At 42.0% G+C, this 23,361-nt stretch overlaps 1 protein-coding gene across 5 annotated transcripts; it reads right to left on the minus strand.

Moving 5' to 3' along the window:
- Positions 1-764: 764 nt before the first annotated feature.
- Positions 765-22,040, minus strand: iars2 (isoleucyl-tRNA synthetase 2, mitochondrial). Of its 5 annotated transcripts, none has more exons than XM_037746447.1 (24): positions 21,667-22,040; positions 21,128-21,250; positions 20,814-20,967; positions 20,588-20,736; positions 19,436-19,485; positions 19,197-19,303; positions 19,005-19,092; positions 18,801-18,916; positions 18,468-18,637; positions 17,481-17,571; positions 17,213-17,364; positions 16,806-16,966; positions 16,339-16,441; positions 15,045-15,138; positions 11,998-12,078; positions 11,105-11,213; positions 8,396-8,498; positions 7,576-7,698; positions 7,355-7,486; positions 7,146-7,252; positions 6,129-6,274; positions 2,808-2,998; positions 2,043-2,187; positions 765-1,363 (listed from the first exon to the last, which is right to left on the minus strand). In XM_037746447.1, the coding sequence occupies exons 1-24, from the start codon at positions 21,913-21,915 to the stop codon at positions 1,218-1,220; spliced, it is 3,090 nt and encodes a 1,029-aa protein (XP_037602375.1). In that variant the 5' UTR covers positions 21,916-22,040; the 3' UTR covers positions 765-1,217. The 5 variants fall into 5 exon arrangements, 4 of the variants coding, with proteins under 4 accessions (XP_037602375.1, XP_037602374.1, XP_037602377.1 ...); XM_037746446.1 differs by having other exon boundaries at positions 19,005-19,095; XM_037746449.1 differs by lacking the exon at positions 11,998-12,078.
- Positions 22,041-23,361: the final 1,321 nt, after the last annotated feature.

Here is a 23,361-nt window from a genome sequence, read left to right on the forward strand (position 1 = left end):
GTAGTCTCATTTAGCCACTTGTTGGTAACCATCTTTTTTAAGACACATCAAGGCTTCAAAATTCAAGATTGGGATATTTACTGATGTATTTTATGTTGTATAACAAAACCTTAAAATCTCTTAAGCTTGTGTTAACCACAGACCTTATTTCAGTTTTCTAATTAAAAACTAGGGCTGTCAATAGATTAAAATATTTAAAAATTAATCACACATTTTGTATCTGTTCTAAATGTACCTTAAAGGGAGATTTGTCAAGTATTTAATCCTCTTATCAACATGGGAGTGGACAAATATGCTGCTTTATGTAAATGTATGTATATATTTATTATTGTAAATCAATGAACAACACAAAACAATGACAGATATTGTCCAGAAACCCTCACAGGTACTGCATTTAGCATAAAACAATATGCTCCAATCATAACATGGCAAACTGCAGCCCAACAGGCAACAACAGCTGTCAGTGTGTCAGTGTGCTGACTTGACTATGACTTGCCCCAAACTGCATGTGATTATCATAAAGTGGGCATGTCTGTAAAGGGGAGACTCGTGGGTACCCATAGAACCCATTTACATTCACTGATCTGGAGGTCAGAGGTCAAGGGACCCCTTTAAAAATGGACATGACAGTTTTTCCTCACCAAAAGTTTGGAGCGTTATTTAACCTCCTTCACAACAAGCTAGTATGACATGGTTGGTACCGATGGATTCATCAGGTTTTGTAGTTTCATATGATGCCAGTATCTTCTCTTTTCGTCATTAACGCGTAAACTTTGACAGCCCTACTAAATATCCATAAAAAATCCTATTGACTTCCAGATGAGGGAACTGGAAGTGCTAAATGCTAACTCATTTCGGGGTTTCAGGACTCATTCCTGCACCACTCTATTGGGAACAATTATATATGGACATTCAGCCTTAGATATTTTGGTTTTAGAGCTCACACCTGCTGTTCTAGGAAAGTGTGTAAGTGCATAAAACAGTGAAGCCTGAAGCGCATTTAGTGACAGTATGCTTTGTTATCTGCTATTAGGCCATTCTTTCCCAATGCCAGCCCTGTGCCAAGCTGCAGGTTCTCTTAACTGGCAAAATGAATGAAAACCGGTTTTACATCTCTCAGCTGGTGGCGACAGGGATTGTAAAACTTGGTTTCTATTCAGCCCTCAAGAGGAACTTCAACATGAGGTTTGCTGGTCGTCATGGTGACAGGATGTGGATCAGTGAGCCTGTGAAATGATGGTCTGGCAGCGCGGGCATAGGCAGTCTGATGAATCAGCAGTGTAGCGGCGACACCGCGGGCACCGGGCAGCAGTAGTGGGCACCACTGCTATACTGTAGGGACCGTCCTCACGGATAACACCACCTGACCAGACACACACACAGACACACACACACACACACTGAGTATACTGACAGTCATCGCTTATTCAATTTTGTCCACAATGGTATAGCCCTTTTTCACTGCAGACATTTTCATTTGTCCAAGTCCAACTACTTTTGGCTCTCTTTGGGTTACCTGGCTTGACTGAACCTAACATTAGTGATGGATAACCGGCATCATGAAACTGGTTATCACTTGGCTCAGTTAAAGCTGCAGTAGGCAGTATATTTATTTATCATTGTGCAGACATCCCATAATAACCTTTCAGCATATTGTAATTCAAGTGTTCTGAGAGAAAACTAGACTTCTGCTCCTCCTCATGGCTCTGTTTACAGGCTTTAGAATATCTAGCCCGTGACGGGAGACTTTGACCAATCACAGGTCATTTCAGAGAGAGAGCGTTCCTATTGGCTGTTCATTCAACGGAGGAAGCTGTCAATCACTGGCGAACTCCGATCAAACGGTCAAACTAGGCAGCGCTAATCAAATATGAATCAATATTCTGTTACTGTAATGCCTATTTCTCCATTATGACCTGGTTGGTACCAATGGATTCCTTAAGTTCTAGTCTCATATGATACCAGAATCTTCACTCTAGCTTTAAGACTGGTCTATCGTTATTATCGTTATACACCACTAGCTTAGTGCTGACGTTCCTCACCCTCCAGATTGATGAGGAAGGTGCCGTGGCTCAGCAGGGCATCTGGGGGTAGGTCGCGGGGTAGCTCACTGGTCAGGTTGACCCGCGCTACCATCATCAGCTCAGCCAGCTGGGAGGAGGTGGAGGTGGGTTCCTCTTGGAGAGACTAGGAGGGAAGTGGAGGAGGGTATGAGTTAGTATTTAGACTGTCCCTTTAAATAGACTAACAATTTACAACCTAATATCATAAACATTACATCATGTCATTAAGTTGGAATTTCAAACATGGGTGTAGCACACTGATGATCTAATTATGATATATTGATAGTAAACATGTGTTTACAGAAGAGGTAAGTCTGATCTGAATAGTTTGCTCTCCTGTTTAGGACTGGAGAATAGGTGGAATAAAGTTTGCCAGAAAGCTCTTTGTTTGTACATTCTTGTTCTTGACATTAGATCAGACCTAAGCGTGATGTGACTTGGGGGACTAGGGTCTGTTTGGTTGACACTCCGGTCGGAGTTCAAGTTACGCGAGTCCCTCTTGATGGACGCCGCCAGACACTTTTTCCTCAGTGATTCCTCAACAGGTAGAACGTTAATATAAAACTGGAGACTTGGATTTTAGTCTTGTTATTAGTCCAACCGTCACACAGCCGCTCTTTGTATGTCAGGCAGGTGAACATTAACATCAGACGGCTCGCTATTAAATAGCGTGTTGCTGGTTGCTAGCTAACGTTAGCGGTTCAGTCGGAAACGTAACAATAGTCAATACGTGAGTTTATTTACCTCCATGAGTTCAAACAGCAAACCGGGTTCAATGGTGATGGTGAGGTCGTACTGAGCTGCATTTTTGCCTGGAATGGAAGACAGGAAGGAGTCCCTGATGGCACAGGCCCCTTCCACTACCTCCTCCAATCCTGGTCGCCGCCACACAGAACTGCTTTTGATCCAGCCGCTCTTAAATAATGTCTCCCCTTCTGCAGAAACAAAGAGTTTGTGAATACTCTCGTTAGCGAGCAAACACAATATAAACTGGGAAAGAAAAGTTGGTAAACTTGTGTTTGGTGGATTATTTCTCTGTTGTTACAATGCTAATGGTCATTGTATTTTACATGGTTGGAAAGCCTGTTTATTTACCTTCACAATGATGTCCAACTTGTAAGGATCATGCATTTGTGGGATGAGCAGCACAGCTGATTATGTGGGTAGCGCCCAAGAGAAATGTTCCAAAATGCTCTGCCAATGGTAAACAGTGTATTCTCATAAGGCTACCAGGAAGCCTGCAATGACTGCCCTTCACCGTCAGGCCCGTTGGCGCTGGTGTCGACAACACAGACAATGGAACCTGAACATGTGGGGGAATGTCATGTTCAGTGATGAGTCAAGGTTCTGTCTGCCAAAATTGGATGGCAGGGTCAAAGTATGGAGACGACGCGGAGAACGCTATGCTGATTGTTGCACCGATGGAGTAACAGCTTTTGGTGGGGGCAGTGTCATGGTGTGGGGGAGGCAGCTCCCTCACTGGCAAAACAAGGCTTGAAGGCCATCTCAATGCAGTGAGATATCGGGATGAGATTCTGCAGCCAGTGGCGATCCCATATCTCCACAATCTGGGACCTAACTTCATCCTCCAAGATGACAACGCTCACCCCCACAAAGCCAGGGTTATCACAGACTACCTCCACAATGTGGGAGTAGAGAGAATGGAACGGCCTGCCAAGAGTCCACACCTCAACCCAATTTAACACTTGTAGGATCAGCTTGGGCGTGCTGTACATGTTAGAGTGACCAACACAACCACGCTGGCTGACCTGCAACAAATCCTGGTTGAGGAATGGAACGCCATCCCACAGCAACGTGTGACCAGGTTGGTGACCAGCATGAGGAGGAGGTGCCAGGCTGTTGTGGCTGCGTATGGATCTTCCACCGCTACTGAGGCTCCTGACGGTGTATTAAATGAATCAATATGTCTTGTTTGTTCCTTGTTACTGATAGAGAGTTCAATCATCCAATCCACCAAACAACTCAAAACAAGAGTCAACACCAACAGGAGAATACACTGTTTACCATTGACGGAGCATTTTGGTAAATTTTTCTTGGGCGCTCCCCACATAATCAGCTGTGCTGCTCATCCCACAAATGCATGATCCTTACAAGTTGGATGTCATTGTGAAGGTAAATAAACAGGCTTTCCAACGATGTAAAATACAATGACCATTAACATTGTAACAACAGAGAAATAATCCACCAAACACAAGTTTACCAACCTTTTTTCCCCAGTTTATTTACAGAGACTGTGTGGTTGAAAACCCATGCAGTCAAATGGAGTAACTTCAATAGCCTCACAACTAGGGATGGACTCCGCTAGTCACGGTTCTCTAGTCACGGTTCTCTAATCAATGTTCTCTAGTCACGGTTCTCTAGTCACGGTTCTCTAGTCACGGTTCTCTAGTCATGGTTCTCTAGTCAAGGTTCTCTAGCCAATGTTCTCTAGTCACGGTTCTCTAGTCAATGTTCTCTAGTCACGGTTCTCTAGTCACGGTTCGGGACGTATATGAATTGTTCGGTTCATTTGAAATAAGTTATGAGGCCGATTGTGTATCTTTTTCATGTAGAGTTATGCTCCCGTTTATTGTCACACTAGAAATCCAGGCCTATTGAAGGAAACTGGGACACGGTTGGACATGGGTCTATATGGGGTTTAACAAATGCGCAGTGTAACTGAAGCTGCGGTCGTGCGTTTCTATTGGTTCAATTTCGGCGACTGCAGACCAGATTTTACAGCGCATGTGTTGATGAAGCGTGACCCAGCCTCCTTCACGGATGAAGTGAAGAGTGCGGCTGTCAGTCAGTTTAGGAAATGGCGAGTGGACACGATAAAGTCCAGTTAGAGGATCCACCAGCATCGTTTGGCTCTACTGTATGGGAGCATTACGGATTTAGTGTTACCATGAAAATTACAGAAAAAAGTGGTGGAGAAAACGGCGAGTGTGTGAGCACTGTGCAACACGTGTGGTTTATGCTAGCAGCAACACTTCCAATATGATGAACCATTTATGAAGACTCCGGTGTGTCCATCGTTAGCGTAAGGAGGAGAGAGTCGGGTAGGAAAGAGTAGCGGTGCCTTCTCCCCGCAGCATTTAAACAGCCTCTACATGCAGACTCAGACAAGACAAAAAACACAACTACAGCATCGGGGAGGTTTATAGTGAAAGATATGCAGCCTTATGCAGTCGTGGAGGACGCTAGATTTCAGCATTTGATTAACGTAACGTTACTTGAGCCGCGCTATACACTTATAAGCAACACAGTAATTCCTGAACAGACACGACCAGGAATTGTGAAAGAATTATCCAACACAGCCTACGCAGTTCTTACTACAGACAGATGGATATCCAGGGCTACTGGAAGGTACTGAACTGTGACTGGCTGCCCACCACATCACTTCAGAGTGGGAGTTAAAAAGTTATGTCTTGCAGACGCGCCCCCTTTATCAGTGAGCATCTCTCTGAAGACACAAGCAGTGACAGATTGGAAACTGGAGAGGGGCAACAGCACAATCCCTGTAATGTGTTTTATATTTATTAAATATTTTTAAATAACACAGTGGCAAAGAAATCCAACCGTATTCCTCCAAATACTGCCCTTTGTGAGTGGAAAAACTCATCTTTCAATTAAGAGCTGATAATCAGGGAATTGAGACATATATTAAACTATTATTCTTTTTTTTTGTATCGTTCTGGTTGAGCTTATGCTTCAATGTATGGCCTTAGTCTATAATTACATCATATTTATATGAAAATAACAAAGTTGCATTTTTTGTTTGGACTAATGACTATAGAAGACCTATTCTTTCAATTAAGATTTGACAATGAGGAAGTGTTTATGTTCCTTATGGAAGCCATACTTTTGTTAAGGCAAACATTTGTTAACTTATTTTTGCCAAATAAATGAAAAGCATGTTGAAATCAGAACAGGATCTCCTCGCTGTAACATAAATGTACAGAACGGAACCGAAAACCGTGACCCCAAAACCGTGATATGAATCCAACGGTGAATTCTGTGAACCGCTCCACCCCTACTCACAACACAAACCATGACACGTACCGTCATGTCCTGGTGTGTGTAGATAGACCTCTTCAGCTAGATGTGGCAGGATGGGAGCTATGGATCTGGTCACTCCATCCAGAATTTCCTCTAATACGGTCTGACATGATCTTCTGCCCAACGAGTCCTCTGGATCACAGTACAACCTGATTGAAAAAGGGCAGAAATAAAGAAATAGATGGAGGGAGTGACAAAGAGATGTGTGAGTTTAAAAGGTACATAAAGAGATAGTTTGAATTTTTAGGTTGTAGCGGGCTCATTTTTTTCTAGAGTGAAGATACTGGTATCGTATGAAACTAGAAAGCCTGATGAATCCATCACTACCAACCATGTCATACTAGCTGGTAGTGAAGGAGGTTAAATAACGCTCCAAACTTGAGCTAAATTTTGGTGAGGAAAAACTGTCATGTCGATCTTCAAAAGGGTCCCTTGACCTCTGACCTCCAGATCAGTGAATGTAAATGGGTTCTATGGGTACCCACGAGTCTCCCCTTTACAGACATGCCCACTTTATGATAATCACATGCAGTTTGGGGCAAGTCATAGTCAAGTCAGCACACTGACACACTGACAGCTGTTGTTGCCTGTTGGGCTGCAGTTTGCCATGTTATGATTGGAGCATATTGTTTTATGCTAAATGCAGTACCTGTGAGGGTTTCTGGATCAATATCTGTCATTGTTTTGTGTTGTTAATTGATTTACAATAATAAATATATACATGCATTTGTATAAAGCAGCATATTTGTCCACTCCCATGTTGATAAGAGTATTGAATACTTGACTAATCGTGATTCAATATTTAATCAATTGTCTTTGGCTCCGTACTTCTGTCTGCTTCTTCAAACTGGGGTTGTGTCGACAACCATCTACTGTAGGTAATACACTGACTATGGACAAGAACCTCTCACAACCCCACTGAGAAACACCCAAACTATCCTTTTAAGCAAAGTAAACCCATCGGAAGAATACATGCACAGCTAAACCAACTGTGGTTCTCATGCTGTGGCAGACCTTTACCTGTCTTTGATGATGCTGAAATAAAAGCTGGAGAGGTCTCTGGTGATGAAGGCTTGGAGGACGCGGATGGCCCTGCCGGCATCAAACTCACTGTAGGCGTCCGTCACCTGCAGACACATACACAATTCAGGCTTCCACAGGTAAACTCATTTCAGTCAGCAGCTGATACTGTTTGGACTGAGATGAACAGGTTATACACCTAAACACACCTTGATGCTGTACTCCCGGAGCAGGTGCAACATATACTGATCAATGTAGTGCATCTCTTTGGGGTCCACAGCCTGCACACGTGGGTCGAAGCCCTGCAGGTTGCCGAGCAGGAACTTCAGAGTGTTTCTCAACTTGTGGAGGAACAGTGTAAAAGCAGTGAGTATCATTCCTAGAAGATAAGCAGTCACTTGTACCATGTCCTTACTGCACTGGTACCTACCTTGCTGATGCTGTCTCTGGCTGAGTTGAGTGCAGTGGGTCCAATCTGAACCTCAGAGAAGACGTTTGACTCTGCCACCCACCAACGCAGGACATCTGCCCCATAGGCTGGCGTACTGGGGTCCTGAAAAGGACGGGACATATGAGAAAAAGTGTCAGTAATGAGACTTAGGATTTAAACTAATTCATTGAGGTTAGGGTGGTCGGTATTCAAAATTGCAATAGCCGAAAGTTTCAAGAGTAAATGCAGTGCACCCTCAATAGAAATATCATTTTATCTTTAACCCCTTGAGACCCGCAGGGTTGCAGGCGATCCCGAATGACTTTTCTGTCTTTCAGAAGCTGTAGCAGGATCCATCGGTACCAACCATATCATACTAGCTTGTCGGGAAGGAGGCTAAATAACGCTCTAAAATTAAGCTACATTTAGGCGTCAGACGCTTGCACGCAATGCATCCTGGTACATGTAGGCACTGTTGGCACCGCTCTGTGAGCAGGATAACTCAGCTTTCTCTGTCAATATAGCACACACTATTGCTTCAATTGACTACATTTATCATCAACACTGGCTGGACATCCACATGAAAGGTGGTGAATTTTCCCTTTAAAGTCTCAGCAGCAGATTTATCAAAACCATGGCCAATAGAATTACAACTATCTGCATGGCTACACAACACAAACGCTAAGTAGGAAAAAGATGGGATTTGGTTTAATTGTCCACATAAATTTGGACTGCATTTTATAATGGATGCAAATATTGTTTTTCTTTATATGACCAAATCCAAACAGGACAGTTTTCACCATCTCTGCCCTGACCTTACCTTCCCTCCATTAATGACTGAATCAGGATCCACAACATTGCCCACAGACTTGGACATCTTCTCTCCTTTCTCACTGACAGCAAAGCCGTGGACCACCAGAGACCTGCACGCGCACACGCAAACACACACACAATTTTTTTAGTGGTATAGAATATTGTTATTTATGTGTATTGTTTGATTATTGCCGCATGTGCCATAATTGTTGCTTAAAAGGGAACGCTGCCAATTTGACACATGAAGTTCAGTTCAGTATTCATGCTGCTTAACCTGTGAAAGCAGGTGTAAAAGGGTTTCTGTGGCTCTCAAGAAGATTTCTAAAGTCTGATGATGTCATTGGGGTTATTCCAGTTTGGGCTTGAGACTTCAAATATTTACCAGAAGGCCTGCGTTACAATGTAAAAGTGTGGACTTTGAAAGAAGTGGACATTTAGGAGGCAAGGGGAGTCTATTTTGAAAGAAAGTTGCATTATGGGAAATGTAGGATCAAGTGTTTTTCGGAGGTTGACTAGGGCTGCACAATTAAATGAAATTTTATCGAAATCGCAATATGGCCTCCTGCAATTATCACATCGCAGGATGAGGAGGAAATCACAACATTTGTTAATATTGTACTCATTATCATATTTATGTGTTTTTATTTATATGTTTTTCAATGAAAATGATGTCAAAATCATCATTCTCTCTAATATTGTAAATCATATCGCAATATCAGTCAAAATAATAGCAATAAGATATTTTTTCTAAATCGTGCAGCCCGAAGGTTGACCCAGAATATCTCTGCTGTTTCAGTTATGACCATTCTTTTTGAAATATGTGTGACTGTATTGTAGTAGAGCCTTCTTTGCCTTTTTGTCAAATAAACTCTGTTAAACTAAAACAATTTCAGTAACTCTAAACTGATAAACTTCTGGATGATAAGAGTCAATTTCGATTACACCAATGACCAATCACAAGCTTTTAGGCTCGCTAAGGCAATGTCTACCAGATGTCTGTTTTTTTCATTCAAACGCCAGTTAGAAGAATGTGTAACCACTAGATTACAGTCGTTTGTATCACAATGTAAGTTACAATTCAGTCTATTTCTTTATGTATCTGGTACACACATTCACAGTCATTCACAGTTATTTGACCAGGGCTGCCCTAGTCCAAAATTTTGAGTCGACTAACACTGTTACGGTATTGTCGTCTAATTGATTAGTTGTTTAATTGACAGATCTGTAAAATGAGTTTCTCCACAAAGAATCACACAAAAGCACCACTTTAAATCTGGTGTTTACCAGAAATGTGCTGATAAGGAAAAAAGTCATTCAGCATGAAAAAAGCATTAAAAAATGACAAATCGACTAAAGAAATGTTAGTCGACTAAGACTAAAATGACCTATTAGATGACTAATCAACTAAGAGGGAGCAGCCCTACTGTAAGAGCCAATTATGCACATATTTATAGTTGATCAGACATTCGATTATTTACGACAGGATATAGTGCCATAAGGCAGTTCTTCAGTGCGCAGGGTAAAAGGAGGCTTTCGGAAGATTATGGGAAGTCTGCGTTGGGGTGGATCGCAACAAGTTTTTGACCGTGTTATGTCTAGCGTATTATAGCGTACAGTGATAGTGTGATAATGTATGGAACATCCAGTCTGTAGTGGACCCGGCGAGATGTAACTTTGATGGAAATCACCTGCTGTAATGTTGTCATTGCTTCTCAAATAAACCCTCGTTCAAGTTTTCCCTGCCTCCTGTGAATACATCAGGTCTTCACAAAAAAGGTTTGAAAAGAATCACAACATGAGTCAGAACTGAGATACCTTGCAGACTAAGGCCCTGTTCACACCTGGTATTAACATGTGTCCTCAGTGATCCGATCACAAGTGGACAGCTTTAAGTACGTCTGTTCACACCTGGCATTAGAATGCGTCTCCACATGCGTCTTCAGTGACCACTTGTGATCCGATCTCACTTCCCCGCTCTATATGCAAATAAACACGTAGTAAACACATGGCTATGGCTAGCAGCCATTGTGACCTAATATTACAGGAATGTCAGTAGTAATATTCTGTATATTCATTAATTTAGGTACATTGTATCAACATCAAAATAAAAGGTTATTGTACCGGCGGTCCCCGGGGACCGCTGCTTTTGCCAGACAACAGCCTGTAGGGGGACAGAGCTCCAGAGAGCCGGGGAGGACAGAGAACAGGCGGGCGGTCGGGTGTCAGCTCCACGCAAAGCAGCGGAACAAAAACACTGACACAACTCCGACAGTATGATAATAATGCACTTTGCATGCCTAGTCTACAGACAGTAGAGCACAGAGGCCGTTTCCTGGCTGACAAGCGCCCGTGTCTGCCTGTTTATTTACCTGAGGGGCGCGGTGATCCCAGCTGGACATCAGATGAGTAGGAGGTCCTTAATGTGGTCCAGGACACATTCACTACACACTGCTAAAAGAATGTGGTCATATGTGGCCCAGACCACCTCTGAATGTGGTCTGGAAGATCTGATCTCAATGCGTCCTCAATGCGTCTTGAGTGTGTTCACACCTGTACTTAGAGCTGTTCACTTGTGATGGGATCACTGAGGACGCATGTTAATACCAGGTGTGAACAGGGCCATAGTGGCCTAGGAAATGGAGCATGGTAAAAGGGCCACTACACCTCCATATGGTGTGAGCTAGCTCACACCACAGTGAGAGGATGGGGCACTCACTTGTATGGAGCCTTGTTCCTGACGGCTACGCTGGTGAGCAGCGAGGACTGAAACCAGCCTCCAATCTGGTCCTTCCCTTCCACATATGCATCTGCCCTGGAGTCTGACTCTGGAGGAGGAGGAGTGGACGGTGGGTAACACAGAAAACAGGTCAATCAGTTATTTCTAGTCATGCCCCCAAAAAGAATTAGGTAAACAAAACGGTTAGTGTATGTGAAGACTGTCCCAGAGGAGAGAAACGTCTAGAAAAGACAAGAGAGACCAGCCAGTGTTAGTGGAGAAATTCAACTATTTAGCATATGCATAAACATACCATGTCCAAATAACCCAAAACAGCCTGTTTTATCTATCTTAACTCAAGATGGTGACAGATTTCATACAGACAGACAGGTGTTGCAGCCATGGAACCACAGGCACAGAGAACCTTCAGCCTCGTCCATCTCTAACCTGAATCAATCCACAGACAAAACAAATAGCAAAGAGGTGCAGAGTTTAGGCCATTCCTGGAAAAAGAAAACAAACTTCCACAGACAGAAAGAGAGGAAGACAATAGAGAGGGGTTGAGATTCATGCTGTCTGAGTTCTTCCACGTTTGGTATTCATAAATACTCCTCACAGCACATTCAAATGTGCTATAAAGAGTTTGAATCAATTTACTGACTTGGACTGAATGTCTATTTTCAGTATTTAGGCACTGGAGAGGCGCTGTGTGGTTCAGTGGTAGAGTGAAGATGAGAGATGCTCATCTGGCATGTAATAAATGTGTGAACTAACATTGGACAAGCAGAGTGAGACAACAGGAGTAAGAACCTGAGAACAAAGACAGAGAAGGCCAAAGACACATTGGGAGACAGAGGCAGCTGTGTTGGCCAGTAGGTGGGTGATCAAATGACCTGTGACCAGAGGTTTGCGAAGCGGAGCAGGGAGCCAGCTGAGACGGGACTCAGGCTCCTCAGTGTCTCCCTCCATCTCCTCTGGAAATGACAACACAACCAAACAGCGACAGTGAACAGGTCAGCCTTAGCAAGTCGTTTGGTCTTGTATTCGGATTCACAAGCAAACAAATGTTCATCTAAATCATTTTCAGAAGTATGTGTTTTGGTCGACTAGTGGTAGACTGGCTGACCATAACACAGAATTATTTGCCATCCATAGAATCCCACCTATGGAAGTTCTGAGAGGCCAGTGAGGAAAAAAAATAATTCTGGAGATTTTCTAAGTTTGATCTAAATTGTTTTCTCTCCTGTGTTTATGATTTAAAGGTGCTCTATATGACATTCAGAGCATTAAAGGTTCTTAATACTGTTTTGGGAGCATTTCTATTGTCTCTCAATGGTTCTCAACATGGCGACGGTGAGCCTGTGGCCTGCAGCTAACGGTGCTAACGGTGCAAACAACGACGAATGTGCTGACAGAGCTAACAGTGTTAACCTGGGGGGGAACCGGAGGGTGGCCAAAATGCTAATCACGATTATTTTGATCAATATTGAGATCATAATTATTTATAACGATTATTCCTAAATTTTAGGGACAAAATATTTGTATTACAAATTTACATTTAAATAAACAGACGCTCTGCTTTTCACTTCTATGCAGTGCTACATTCCAACCTTCAAAAACTCTAAATGTTATCCTTTTACTTTGTTATTGTCATCTATAGTGGTTATTTGCATAAAAACACAAAATTCAAATGATTAGGAAATAAATGATTTCATTTTCATTAATACAAAAATCTCGGAATTAGTAGTTGTAATTCTATATTAGAAGCTGTTTAGAGGTAGTGTTAGAAAGACAGGTCATATTTCCCTCTCTATTATCTATTTTATATTGCTGTGAAAACATCTCCTTCAAACTATTATAGATCATGTTCATTGACTTGTGGGAAGCCAAAATCGTTATTGCGATTAATATTCGATTAATTGTGCAGCCCTACTCTACTATATCTTTACACAGCTGCTATATTAGTGGTGCTAAATTCGATATCCAGAGCATTAATATAACATCAAAAAACAACTATAGTCTATGTAAAGATATAGAGGAGTAATGTCTACCTGAGCAGAGAATGAAGTCACTCTCCCTCTGTGTGTGTTGGAATCAGAGTATCTCCGTGCTTTGTTGACATAGATGGGCCGGCGCGCCTGCCTTTTAGTGCATGTTAGTGAATGTGAGCGTGCCCCACTGGCTAGCTCATGGCCACTGCTCTCATACGGCGGTTACAACTGATAACGGCGTCCCAGCCGATGGCATCGTCACAGAAGCATAGCACCCACCCTCTGTTTCCCCCCCAGGTTAACACTGGTAGCTCTGTCAGCACTGTTGCCCTTCTTTGCACTGTTAGCTGCTGGCCACTGGCTCAGCTGTCGCCATGTTGAGAGCCATGTGGAGACAATATATATGCTCTGAATTTCAAAATTAGTACCTTTAAGAACAGGTGAAAAAGGTTTTGCCAGGATAATCTTTCTAAGTAAATTAGAATAAATTAATCTGTGAAACAGATGGGGAAAAAAAAGTTTTTCCAAGATAATTTTTCTAGATAACTTTTTTTTTATCTGTGAATGAAAGGTGAAAAACAAATTTGCAAGTGGAAAAGTGTGTGTTGTTGTAATACTGATTTCAGCCACAAGAGGCTGAAGTGCACCATCACCCCAGGATTTAAATAGGACTAAAACTCACACTCACTCACTCCTCTTCATCCCCTATGGGACATAAGGCTTCAATGAGCTCTCTCCATTGCATTCGGTTCTTGGTAGCATGTTGGGCCTCTCTATAAATAGGACTAAAAGCATTCATGTTTTCTGCCAGGAGAATTTTAATTTACATAACTTGCTAACACACAATATATGTACCTTGTGTTTAGAGTACATGGAGCAATTAAAACTCACCTGGAAGAAAACATGAATGCTTTTAGTCCTATTTAGAACACAGGGGAGAGGTGCACTTCAGCCTCTTGTGGTCAAAATGAGTATTACAAAAACACACACTTAATAAAATGATGCAGACAAGGAAAGAATTTAGGAAGATTATACCGGCAAAACCTTCTGTTCACTCAACAATTTAGATCAGACTTAGAAAATGGATCACCTCAATTTTTTTTCTCACTTGCCTCACAGGGCTTCCATACACACTGCTAGCATGGCTAAAAAAATAGCACTTGTGTCTGGAAAATTCCACAAAACAAGTGAACATTTCTCACAACTTGCTTCAGGGTTGAAAGGAACAGTTTCTGCTGTAGATAAAAAAATAAATCGATCTTTTCCCATACTGGCACACTTCTGTATGTATGGTTTGAAGACTTACTGCAAGATTAGGTTAAGGTGGATATCTCTGGGAGTGTATGTGCAATAGAAATGAATCACTGATTTTATTGTCTACTGTTCTACTAATGTTGAGTTGCAGACACCCAGCACGGTGACCTTAGTATGCTGAGGCTGCACTGCCTTCTAATCCATGTTTGTGGTCAGCGGGCTACTGCTTTTGCTTACAACACACATTGCAAAGCAATTTAATTAGCAGACTGTGTAAGGTAAGTGTAAGAAGCTTTTCTCTACAATAAAACTAATGAAAGGAGAGGTGATTAAAGGCATTTTGAAAGCTGGCAGAATTAACAGCTGCTACTCTGAGAACAACCCTGATGAGTGTCAACACATAGACAGAAAGAAATGTGAAGGAGCAACATTATCGCATCACTGGACAATATCAACTGTCTTGTAGGTTATGAAAACTGGATAAGAATCAGCAGGCAAAGCAATTGCAAATATGGACAACGGATTTCAACAGTCAACATCTTCTCTAGCAGGATCTACCATTATTAATAAAAAGAAGTCAAATTTGTAGTAGTGGTCATCAGAATTGACAGTATTTCACAGATGCTAGTTCCCATTCAAATGAACTCATCTATGTGTACTTAGTATGATCAGCATAATAGGACAGATTGATGTACCTTCTAGTACAGCAGCCCATGAAGCTCCGCTGTCAAACCAAATGTCCAGGACGTCTTCTCCACGAATGTAGTCAGTCACTGGACCTGCTTTACTCTGATGGAGGGAACGGTAGTGAACAAGAGCTAATTAATTAGTTGGCCAACAGAAAACTAAGATGACAATAATAATAATAATAATAATAATAATAATAATAACAGGGCTGTCAAAGTTAACACGACAATAACGAGCTAACGCAGTTCATTTTAACGCCACTAATTTCATGAAACGCATTAATGCAACTAGCTAGCTTTTAAAGCCTCTGACCTCCAGATATGTGAAAGTGTTCACAACAATAGCTGTTTGATGGGTTCTATGGGTACCAGCGAGTCTCCCCTTTACAGACATGCCCACTTTATGATAATCACATGCAGTTTGGGGCAAGTCATAGTCAAGTCAGCACACTGACACACTGACAGCTGTTGTTGCCTGTTGGGCTGCAGTTTGACATGTTATGATTTGAGCATATTGTTTTATGCTAAATGCAGTACCTGTGAGGGTTTCTGGATCAATATCTATCATTGTTTTGTGTTGTTAATTGATTTACAATAATAAATATATACATACATTTACATAAAGCAGCATATTTGTCCACTCCCATGTTGATAAGAGTATTAAATACTTGACTAATCTCCCTTTAAGGAACATTTAGAACAGATAAAAAAAATGTGTGATTAATCATGATTAAATATTTAAAATCGATCAACAGCCCTAATTAATAATCATGTTTAAAGCTATATTGATGACTTTTTAAGCCACTAGGGGGTAGAAGAAGTAAGTGAAACTCAAACTGCTGGTAAAGTAGTGTCCACTGGCTGTATCAGAGGAGTTAACCAAAGCAATGAGCTGCAGGAGACTAAAGATGCCACCGTGCTGCAGGGTGGGAGATAACTGTTACTGGGAAAATCTGTTCTCATTACTAGTAATAATTCTATTTGTTGTTAATATGAAATATGTTGAGCCCATTCAATAATATCAAACTATTACTTTATACATTTACATTTAACAGCTTTACAAAGTGATCATTAGTTGTTTTTCCTGCTTTACTGCTGTGTGTGTTTGAAGTATTATCCCTTTGAGCTCTGGTTAACTTGTGATGGCCATTTTTTAAAGCTTTCGACATTTGGTAGAACACACAATCAATAGGCGTACACAAAAGGTTTGATGCTGAGTGGGAGTCTTCATTTCTGTTTAGAATTAAATGTATTCAGGGATTTTAATCTCACACACACACTTACACACATACAGTATACTCACCTTCTTGAGCACCTCTTCTGGTAGCAAAGTCTCAGTAGGAAGCTTCCACCAGCAGTCACTGCCCTGTTCTTTGAAGAGCGTTGCTATATGGGATACCGTGTGTCTGCAGAGACAGGAGGAATGTTTAGTAATTAAAAATAATTATAAACTTTATTTATACAGCACTTTTCAAAACAAAGTTACAAAGAGCTTTACATGGCTGAACCAGAAATGAAAACATTTCAGGACTGCAATGAAATCAAATCAGACAACAGAAATACTAAATAAAATGGAAATAAAACACCCAAAAATAATATAAAATATATGGATGTTAGTATATAACATATTTGTGTGTGTCTGAGTATGAAAGACACTTGTGTGTGTGTCTGCAATAACATAATAAAATGGGAGTGTGCATGCAGTATGTGTGTGTATCCAAGCATGTGTCCAAGCCAGTTTGTCTGCATGTGTGTTGTGTCTCAGCTTACGTGTTGATGAGAGCCTCTCCAGTCTCTCTGTGGTAGAACACTGGGATTGGAACGCCCCAGCTTCGCTGTCTGGAGATGCACCAGTACGTCCGTCTGTCCAGCATGGTCACCAGGCTGCCCCTGGCTGACTCTGGCAAAACACGCACCTTCTGTAGCGCCTCCTGGTCTCACACACACACACACACACACACACACACACACACACACACACACACACACAGGTTTTTTCTTCCTTTGGAACAAACTGTAAAAGTGAAGTGAGTCCCTTTCATTAAACATAAACCAGACCCCTTCCTAAAGAGCACAATGCATCACTTCATGTGCACCAGTAACGGACTAGTTGAGCTCCAAAAGAAAATAGGAGCTCAACAAAAACTAGTCTGACCATTTATGTCTTCCAGCTTTACCTTGGCCTTGTCTTTAAGTGACGCCGTGTTGATAAACCACTGTTTACTGGGCCTGATTACGATGGGCTGCTTCGTCCTCCAGTCATACGGGTAACTGTGGACGCACTGCTCCTCCTTCACCAAAGCCCCACACTCCTTCAGCATGGAAATCACTAACACACACCAGCAAACGCAAACATGATACACAGACAAAGATATGAAAAATATGCACTCACACGTCCACATGGGCCAAGTATGTGTGTCCCCCTTTTCATACATGATGCTGTACCTTTGTCAGTGCCTTCTGTCATCACAGACAGATTCTGCAGCTCAGGGCCCGCCAGCTCAGTGAACTTGCCGTCCTCATCCACCATACACTCCTTTGGTGGAAGAAACACACACACACACAGTTACATAGAGTTTAAGGCTGTCAAAGTTAATGCGGTAATAACGCGCTAATGCTAATTCATTTTAACACCACTAATTTCTTCAACGCATTAACGCAATCAATCTTTCAGAGGTTGTAGCGGCTCAGTTTCAAAGCTAGAGTGAAGATACTGGTATCATATGAAACTATAAAACCTGATGAATCCATCGGTACCAACCATGTCATGCTAGCTTATCACGAATGAGGTTAAATAACGCTCCAAACTTACACTACATTTTGGTGAGGAAAAACTGTCATGTCCATTTTCAAAGGGGTCCCTTGACCTCTGACCTCCAGATCAGTGAATGTAAATGGGTTCTATGGGTACCCACGAGTCTCCCCTTTATGTTAATCACATGCAGTTTGTGGCAAGTCATAGTCAAGTCAGCACACTGACACACTGACAGCTGTTGTCCCATGTTATGATTGGAGCATATTGTTTTATGCTAAATGCAGTACTTGTGAGGGTTTCTGGACAATATCTGTCATTGTTTTGTGTTGTTCATTGATTTCCAGTAATAAATATATACATACATTTGCATAAAGCAGCATATTTGTCCACTCCCATGTTGATAAGAGGATTAAATACTTGACAAATCTCCCTCTAAGGTACATTTAGAACAGATAAAAAATGTGTGATTAATCCTGATTAACTACTGTATAGACAATCATGCGCTAAAATATTTTAATGGACTGGAAGCCCTAATAGAGACGCAAAGTTTAACCATGTCATGTCAACCATGTTTCGCTTTTTTTCTTGATAAATGACTGAAACAATTAATCAACTTTCTTATTCTCTTCATGAATCTTGATTCATGAGAGGTTGACATTTTAAAAATGTAAACGTACCACAGACAGTTTAAACTGTGAGGCCACGCTGTAATCCTCCATGCCGTGAGCTGGCGCTGTGTGGACCAGTCCTGTTCCTTTCGCCATTGTCACATGATTGGCCGGCAATAGCTGCACTTCCTTGTCAGGAACTGTGGGGTGTTTGCAGATCCCACCCTCAAGTTGGTAGCCTTGGCACAGAAGGACAGGGGACGTTAGCATGGTTATGTTTGTAACTGACAAGACAATGACGATGAGTGTGTGTGTGTGTGTGTGTGTGTGTGTGTGTGTGTGTGTGTGTGTGTGTGTGTGTGTGTGTGTGTGCGTGTGTGCGTGTGTGTGTGTAAGCACTACCTGTGAAGGTGCCTACACTCTCCAGCTCTGTGCCCAGCAGTGCTGCCACGCTTGCTGTGCGCTCAGTGGCCACCAACAGCAGCTGAGAGTTGTCTTCCCTTTTCACCACAGAGTACCTGCAAACATTAATGAGAGCTGAGCCATGTCTGCAGAGAGTCGGAGATGGCCTCTGTATGAATGTCATGTTGTGGTGTTGCTGCTTACTGGGAATTGGGCATGTAGCAGACGGCCTGGTTGGCAGGTATGGTCCAGGGCTGGGTGGTCCACACCAACACAGAGACACTCTCCAAACCTGCTGAGGTGCACAACGCACACACACACATGCACCCATACATTGAAGAGATTTCTTATCCGGTCAGAAGCTGAATTTCCGGTATGCGTGTGCATCTGTATTACCTTCTGAGGCCATCGCAGGTGGCGGTGTGCTCAGGGGGAATGTGGCATAGATGGCTCTGCTCACATGCTCAGGGTTGTACTCCAACTCGGCCTCTGCTAGGGCACTTCTATAGAGGGCCAGAGACAGGATTAAAGCAGACTACAGTAGCAGTAATTCATATGTTGATCTAGAATAGAATGAATTAAAGATATTGATGCCTCTATGCAGCAACCTCTGCATAAACATACTAACTCAGTACCTTGATGAAGGAGACCAGAATACTGGCTTGTAGTCCCGGTAGATGAACCCCTGAAGAACAACAAAGACAAAAAAATTATATTAAAAATTAGGGCTGTCAAAGTTAATGCGATAACGCGTTTGTTTTAACGCCACTAATTTCTTTAACGCATTAACTTGCAATTTTTAGGTTGTAGTGGGCTCAGATTTAAATCGAAGGTACTGGTATTATATGAAATTAGAAAAAAAACGAAGGAATCCATTGGTACCAACCATGTCACACTAGCTTTTCACCAAGGAGGCTAAATAACGCTCCAACGCCACTAATTTCTTTACTATTTTAACCTCTTAAAAACGGGCTGCCATCGGGTTCGGCCGCTATTTGATGTTTCAGAGGTTGTAGAGGGCTCAGTTTTAGAGCAAAATAACGCTCCAAACTTGCTATAAATTTTGTCGAGGAAAAACTGGCATGGCCATTTTCAAAGGGGTCCCTTGACCTCTGACCTCCAGATCAGTGAATGTAAATGGGTTCTATGGGTACCCACGAGTCTCCCCTTTACAGACATGCCCACTTTATGATAATCACATGCAGTTTGGGGCAAGTCATAGTCAAGTCAGCACACTGACACACTGACAGCTGTTGTTGCCTGTTGGGCTGCAGTTTGCCATGTTATGATTGGAGCATATTGTTTTATGCTAAATGCAGTACCTGTGAGGGTTTCTGGATTCTGTCATTGTTTTGTGTTGTTCATTCATTTACAATAATAAATATACACAAACATGCATAAAGCAGCATATTTGCCCACTCCCATGTTGATAAGAGGATTAAATACTTGACAAATCTCCCTTTAAAGTACATTTTGAACAGATGAAAGATTTATTTGCAATTAATCATGATTATTATTAACTATGAACAAAAATGCAATTAATAGCGATTCAATATTTCAATTGATTGACAGCCCTATTAAAAATATAAGACTGTGTGGAAAACACAAGCTACTGAGAGGCAAACTTCCGTTTCAATCCCGTTCCTGTTGTTTCTACAGTAATTCCTGTTGGTTTTATATTGTTGCAATAACTACTAATGTTACTATTTAGGTTAATAGTTATTGATCCTTTTCAGATAGAGACCAAGCCAAAAACAAGGTTTGCTGAATAGCACATCATTGCCCACCTTGCTGTGCATCTCTTGGAAGACTTTCAGCTGAGCAGCCTCATAGGCCCCATCATACGTGTAGTAGCACTGGTCCCAGTCAGCCATCAGCCCCCAGCGCTGGAAAGCAGCCTTCTGACGAGCTATGGCCCCCTCTGCAAACTCCCGCGCTGGATGGAATGAAAACGTTACAGCAGCTGGAAATCTAATAACAGTCACGTTCCCCCAGCTTTCTGTCCGTCTTTACCTTTCTGTCTGATCTGTAAGGGACTGAGGCCGCTGGTCCCCAACTCCCCCAGAGCCTTCAGCTCGATGGGCTGGCCATGGCAGTCCCATCCTGGGATGTAGTGGACCTGCCGCCCCCTCAGCATCTCAAAGCGGTTACGGATGTCTTTCAGGATCTGGACCAAACAAGACACAGTGAATTGAATGATGGTTTTGGCAGTGTTTGAGCTGTCAGAAAGCTTAGACAGCAGTCAAATAATACGTCAATGATTATTTTTTGTTATAATGCACCATAAGAGTAGGAAATAGCTGAAACATGACGAGCACACTAATCACCTTATTGAGTGCATGTCCTACATGAGGGTCTCCATTGGCATAGGGGGGTCCATCGTGCAGGCAGAACTCCTTCTTGGCCTTCCTCTCTCTTTGCCATGAGTACAAATCTGCAAATCCACACTCCTGCAAAAGTAAAGTTATTCTCATGTGATAAAAAAGCAGCTATCTGTAACAGTGCATAACCATGGATATCGTAGATGGTTAGATTTGAGTTGCGCAAATCTAAGTATGGACAAACACACGCACCTAGAGGGTGATAAGTCACTTAGTTATGTGACACCAAACCCAAGTCAATACTTAAGCCGAGATCCTTCAGGTATTCAGTCTGCATAATCTAGAAATGTGCCTGTCTGTTTTACAATGAGGGGAAAGGGGCAAATCAATAAATCAATGTCTCCCGACGCATCTGATGCATGCCGAACTGAGGAATGACCCCTAAAGACATGGAGAAGATGTTAAGTCATGTGCTACAATGTGTCCAGCTGTCAACGAGCAGGGGACAGAATTCACTTGACATGTTTTTGAGCGGAGAGTCGGACCTGCTGGATCTGGAGTTCTCGGTCTAGCAGCTTCTGTCCAGCCAGTTTCATTGGGAAGTCAGTCCGGGGAAGGAGCACCGTGTCTCGGTACAGTCCCTGAGCAGAGCCGGCCTCCTCTCCTGAGCTGACACCACGACGGCGGACGGAGCTCAAGGAGAGAGCCCGGTGGAGGTGGAGGAGGTGGGACCTCCGGCTCCATCTCACTAGCGTCTGGCTTACTGCCGAACCCCGGCACAGCAGCAGCAGCATGGAGAGACGAGGTCACGTTAGCTCTGTGGCCAAGCACAACCACGAATACTGGAAACTGTTGGCTCGTTTTGGACTTGTGTTGGATTACGCCCTTCGTGCGGTGGAATGCTGTGTTTCTTCCCGGAAGAAATTGAAGGGAGGACAACTACGGAAACAAGTTGGGTCAATAAAAGTCGGTCGCATTTCTAACCGTTTATAACAGTATTGTGGTGCACGCGGTTGCTGGAGGACGTCAATTATCCGTCTTCAAAATGGAATAACAGAATTGTGACTGAACTGCATTCTTTTGAAGGAAATACACGGTAAAAGTGATATTAACATGAATAAAAACATAGTTGGCTGATTGAGTTGTTTTTATTTTGAAAAGTTTTTAGCGGAAGTGGGGACAATCTGAGTTTCCGCTGCCTCTAGTGGTCAAAGTGAGGAACTACAACCCATCTAGGTTACAACTCCACAGTTTAGGAAAAATACATTTGCATAATAATAATAATAATAATAATAATAATAATAATAATAATCACCATCATCATCATCTTGCATTCATAATATACACTTCAAGTTTCCACTCCCCCCCAGTAGACCCACTATGGTTCTCCAGCTCCATAGTCTTCAACGAGAAAAAGACCAATATTATAACAACTATTAATACTTATTATTATTAAAACAATAACAACAATTAGCATTTCTATTAATGATTATATTACCTCTGATTGATAGTATCTGCTCTACGAACATAAACAGAATATCAGAAACACAGAATATTTGCAAAACAGGAGCTGTTTTAGTTTTAAAGTTGTTGCCAAAACTGTGTGCATGTCTTTGATTATCTTTACACTGGTGGAGTGGACTTGTGTCTTGTGTGTTTAGAATAAAGAGTGTTCACATTGGGGATCTCCATACTCTTCAGTGGGAGTCCTACTGCTATAAATGCAAATGAGTATTATTTTTATATAATAATATTTATTCTATTGATAGGCATGTTAGCACTTGTGTTGATAGTATCTCCATACAGAATATACACTCGCATGAGTGGACTGGATAGAAGAAACACAGCAGTGTGCTTTGGTTATTTGATTTGGAAGGTTTCCACCGGAATTGTGTTTATGCTTTTGAGTCCGTCTTGACACTAATGTTTTCAGTACCATCTAGTGGTCACAACTATTACTCCACCTTCTTAAGCAAAACTAATACCTACAGGTCACATATTATCATACTAATATTTCCATTGTAATACATATTCTGAGATTGTGGAGTTAATGTTGCGCTGTGGTTCGGTCAAGTTTGGTTCGAACTGTTGCTCCCCAGTCTTGACAGTCTGCTGACAAACAGCAGCTTTCTTCAATTTGAAAAAAAATATGACATTAATAGGCGAGGATAACTGGATTTCGTAAATTAGATGCGGTTAACTTGCTATCGATATATTTCCGACAGCACCTGAATGCATCA

Source organism: Sebastes umbrosus, chromosome 16 (genome assembly GCF_015220745.1).
Source record: "Sebastes umbrosus isolate fSebUmb1 chromosome 16, fSebUmb1.pri, whole genome shotgun sequence".
Lineage (NCBI taxonomy): Eukaryota > Metazoa > Chordata > Actinopteri > Perciformes > Sebastidae > Sebastes > Sebastes umbrosus.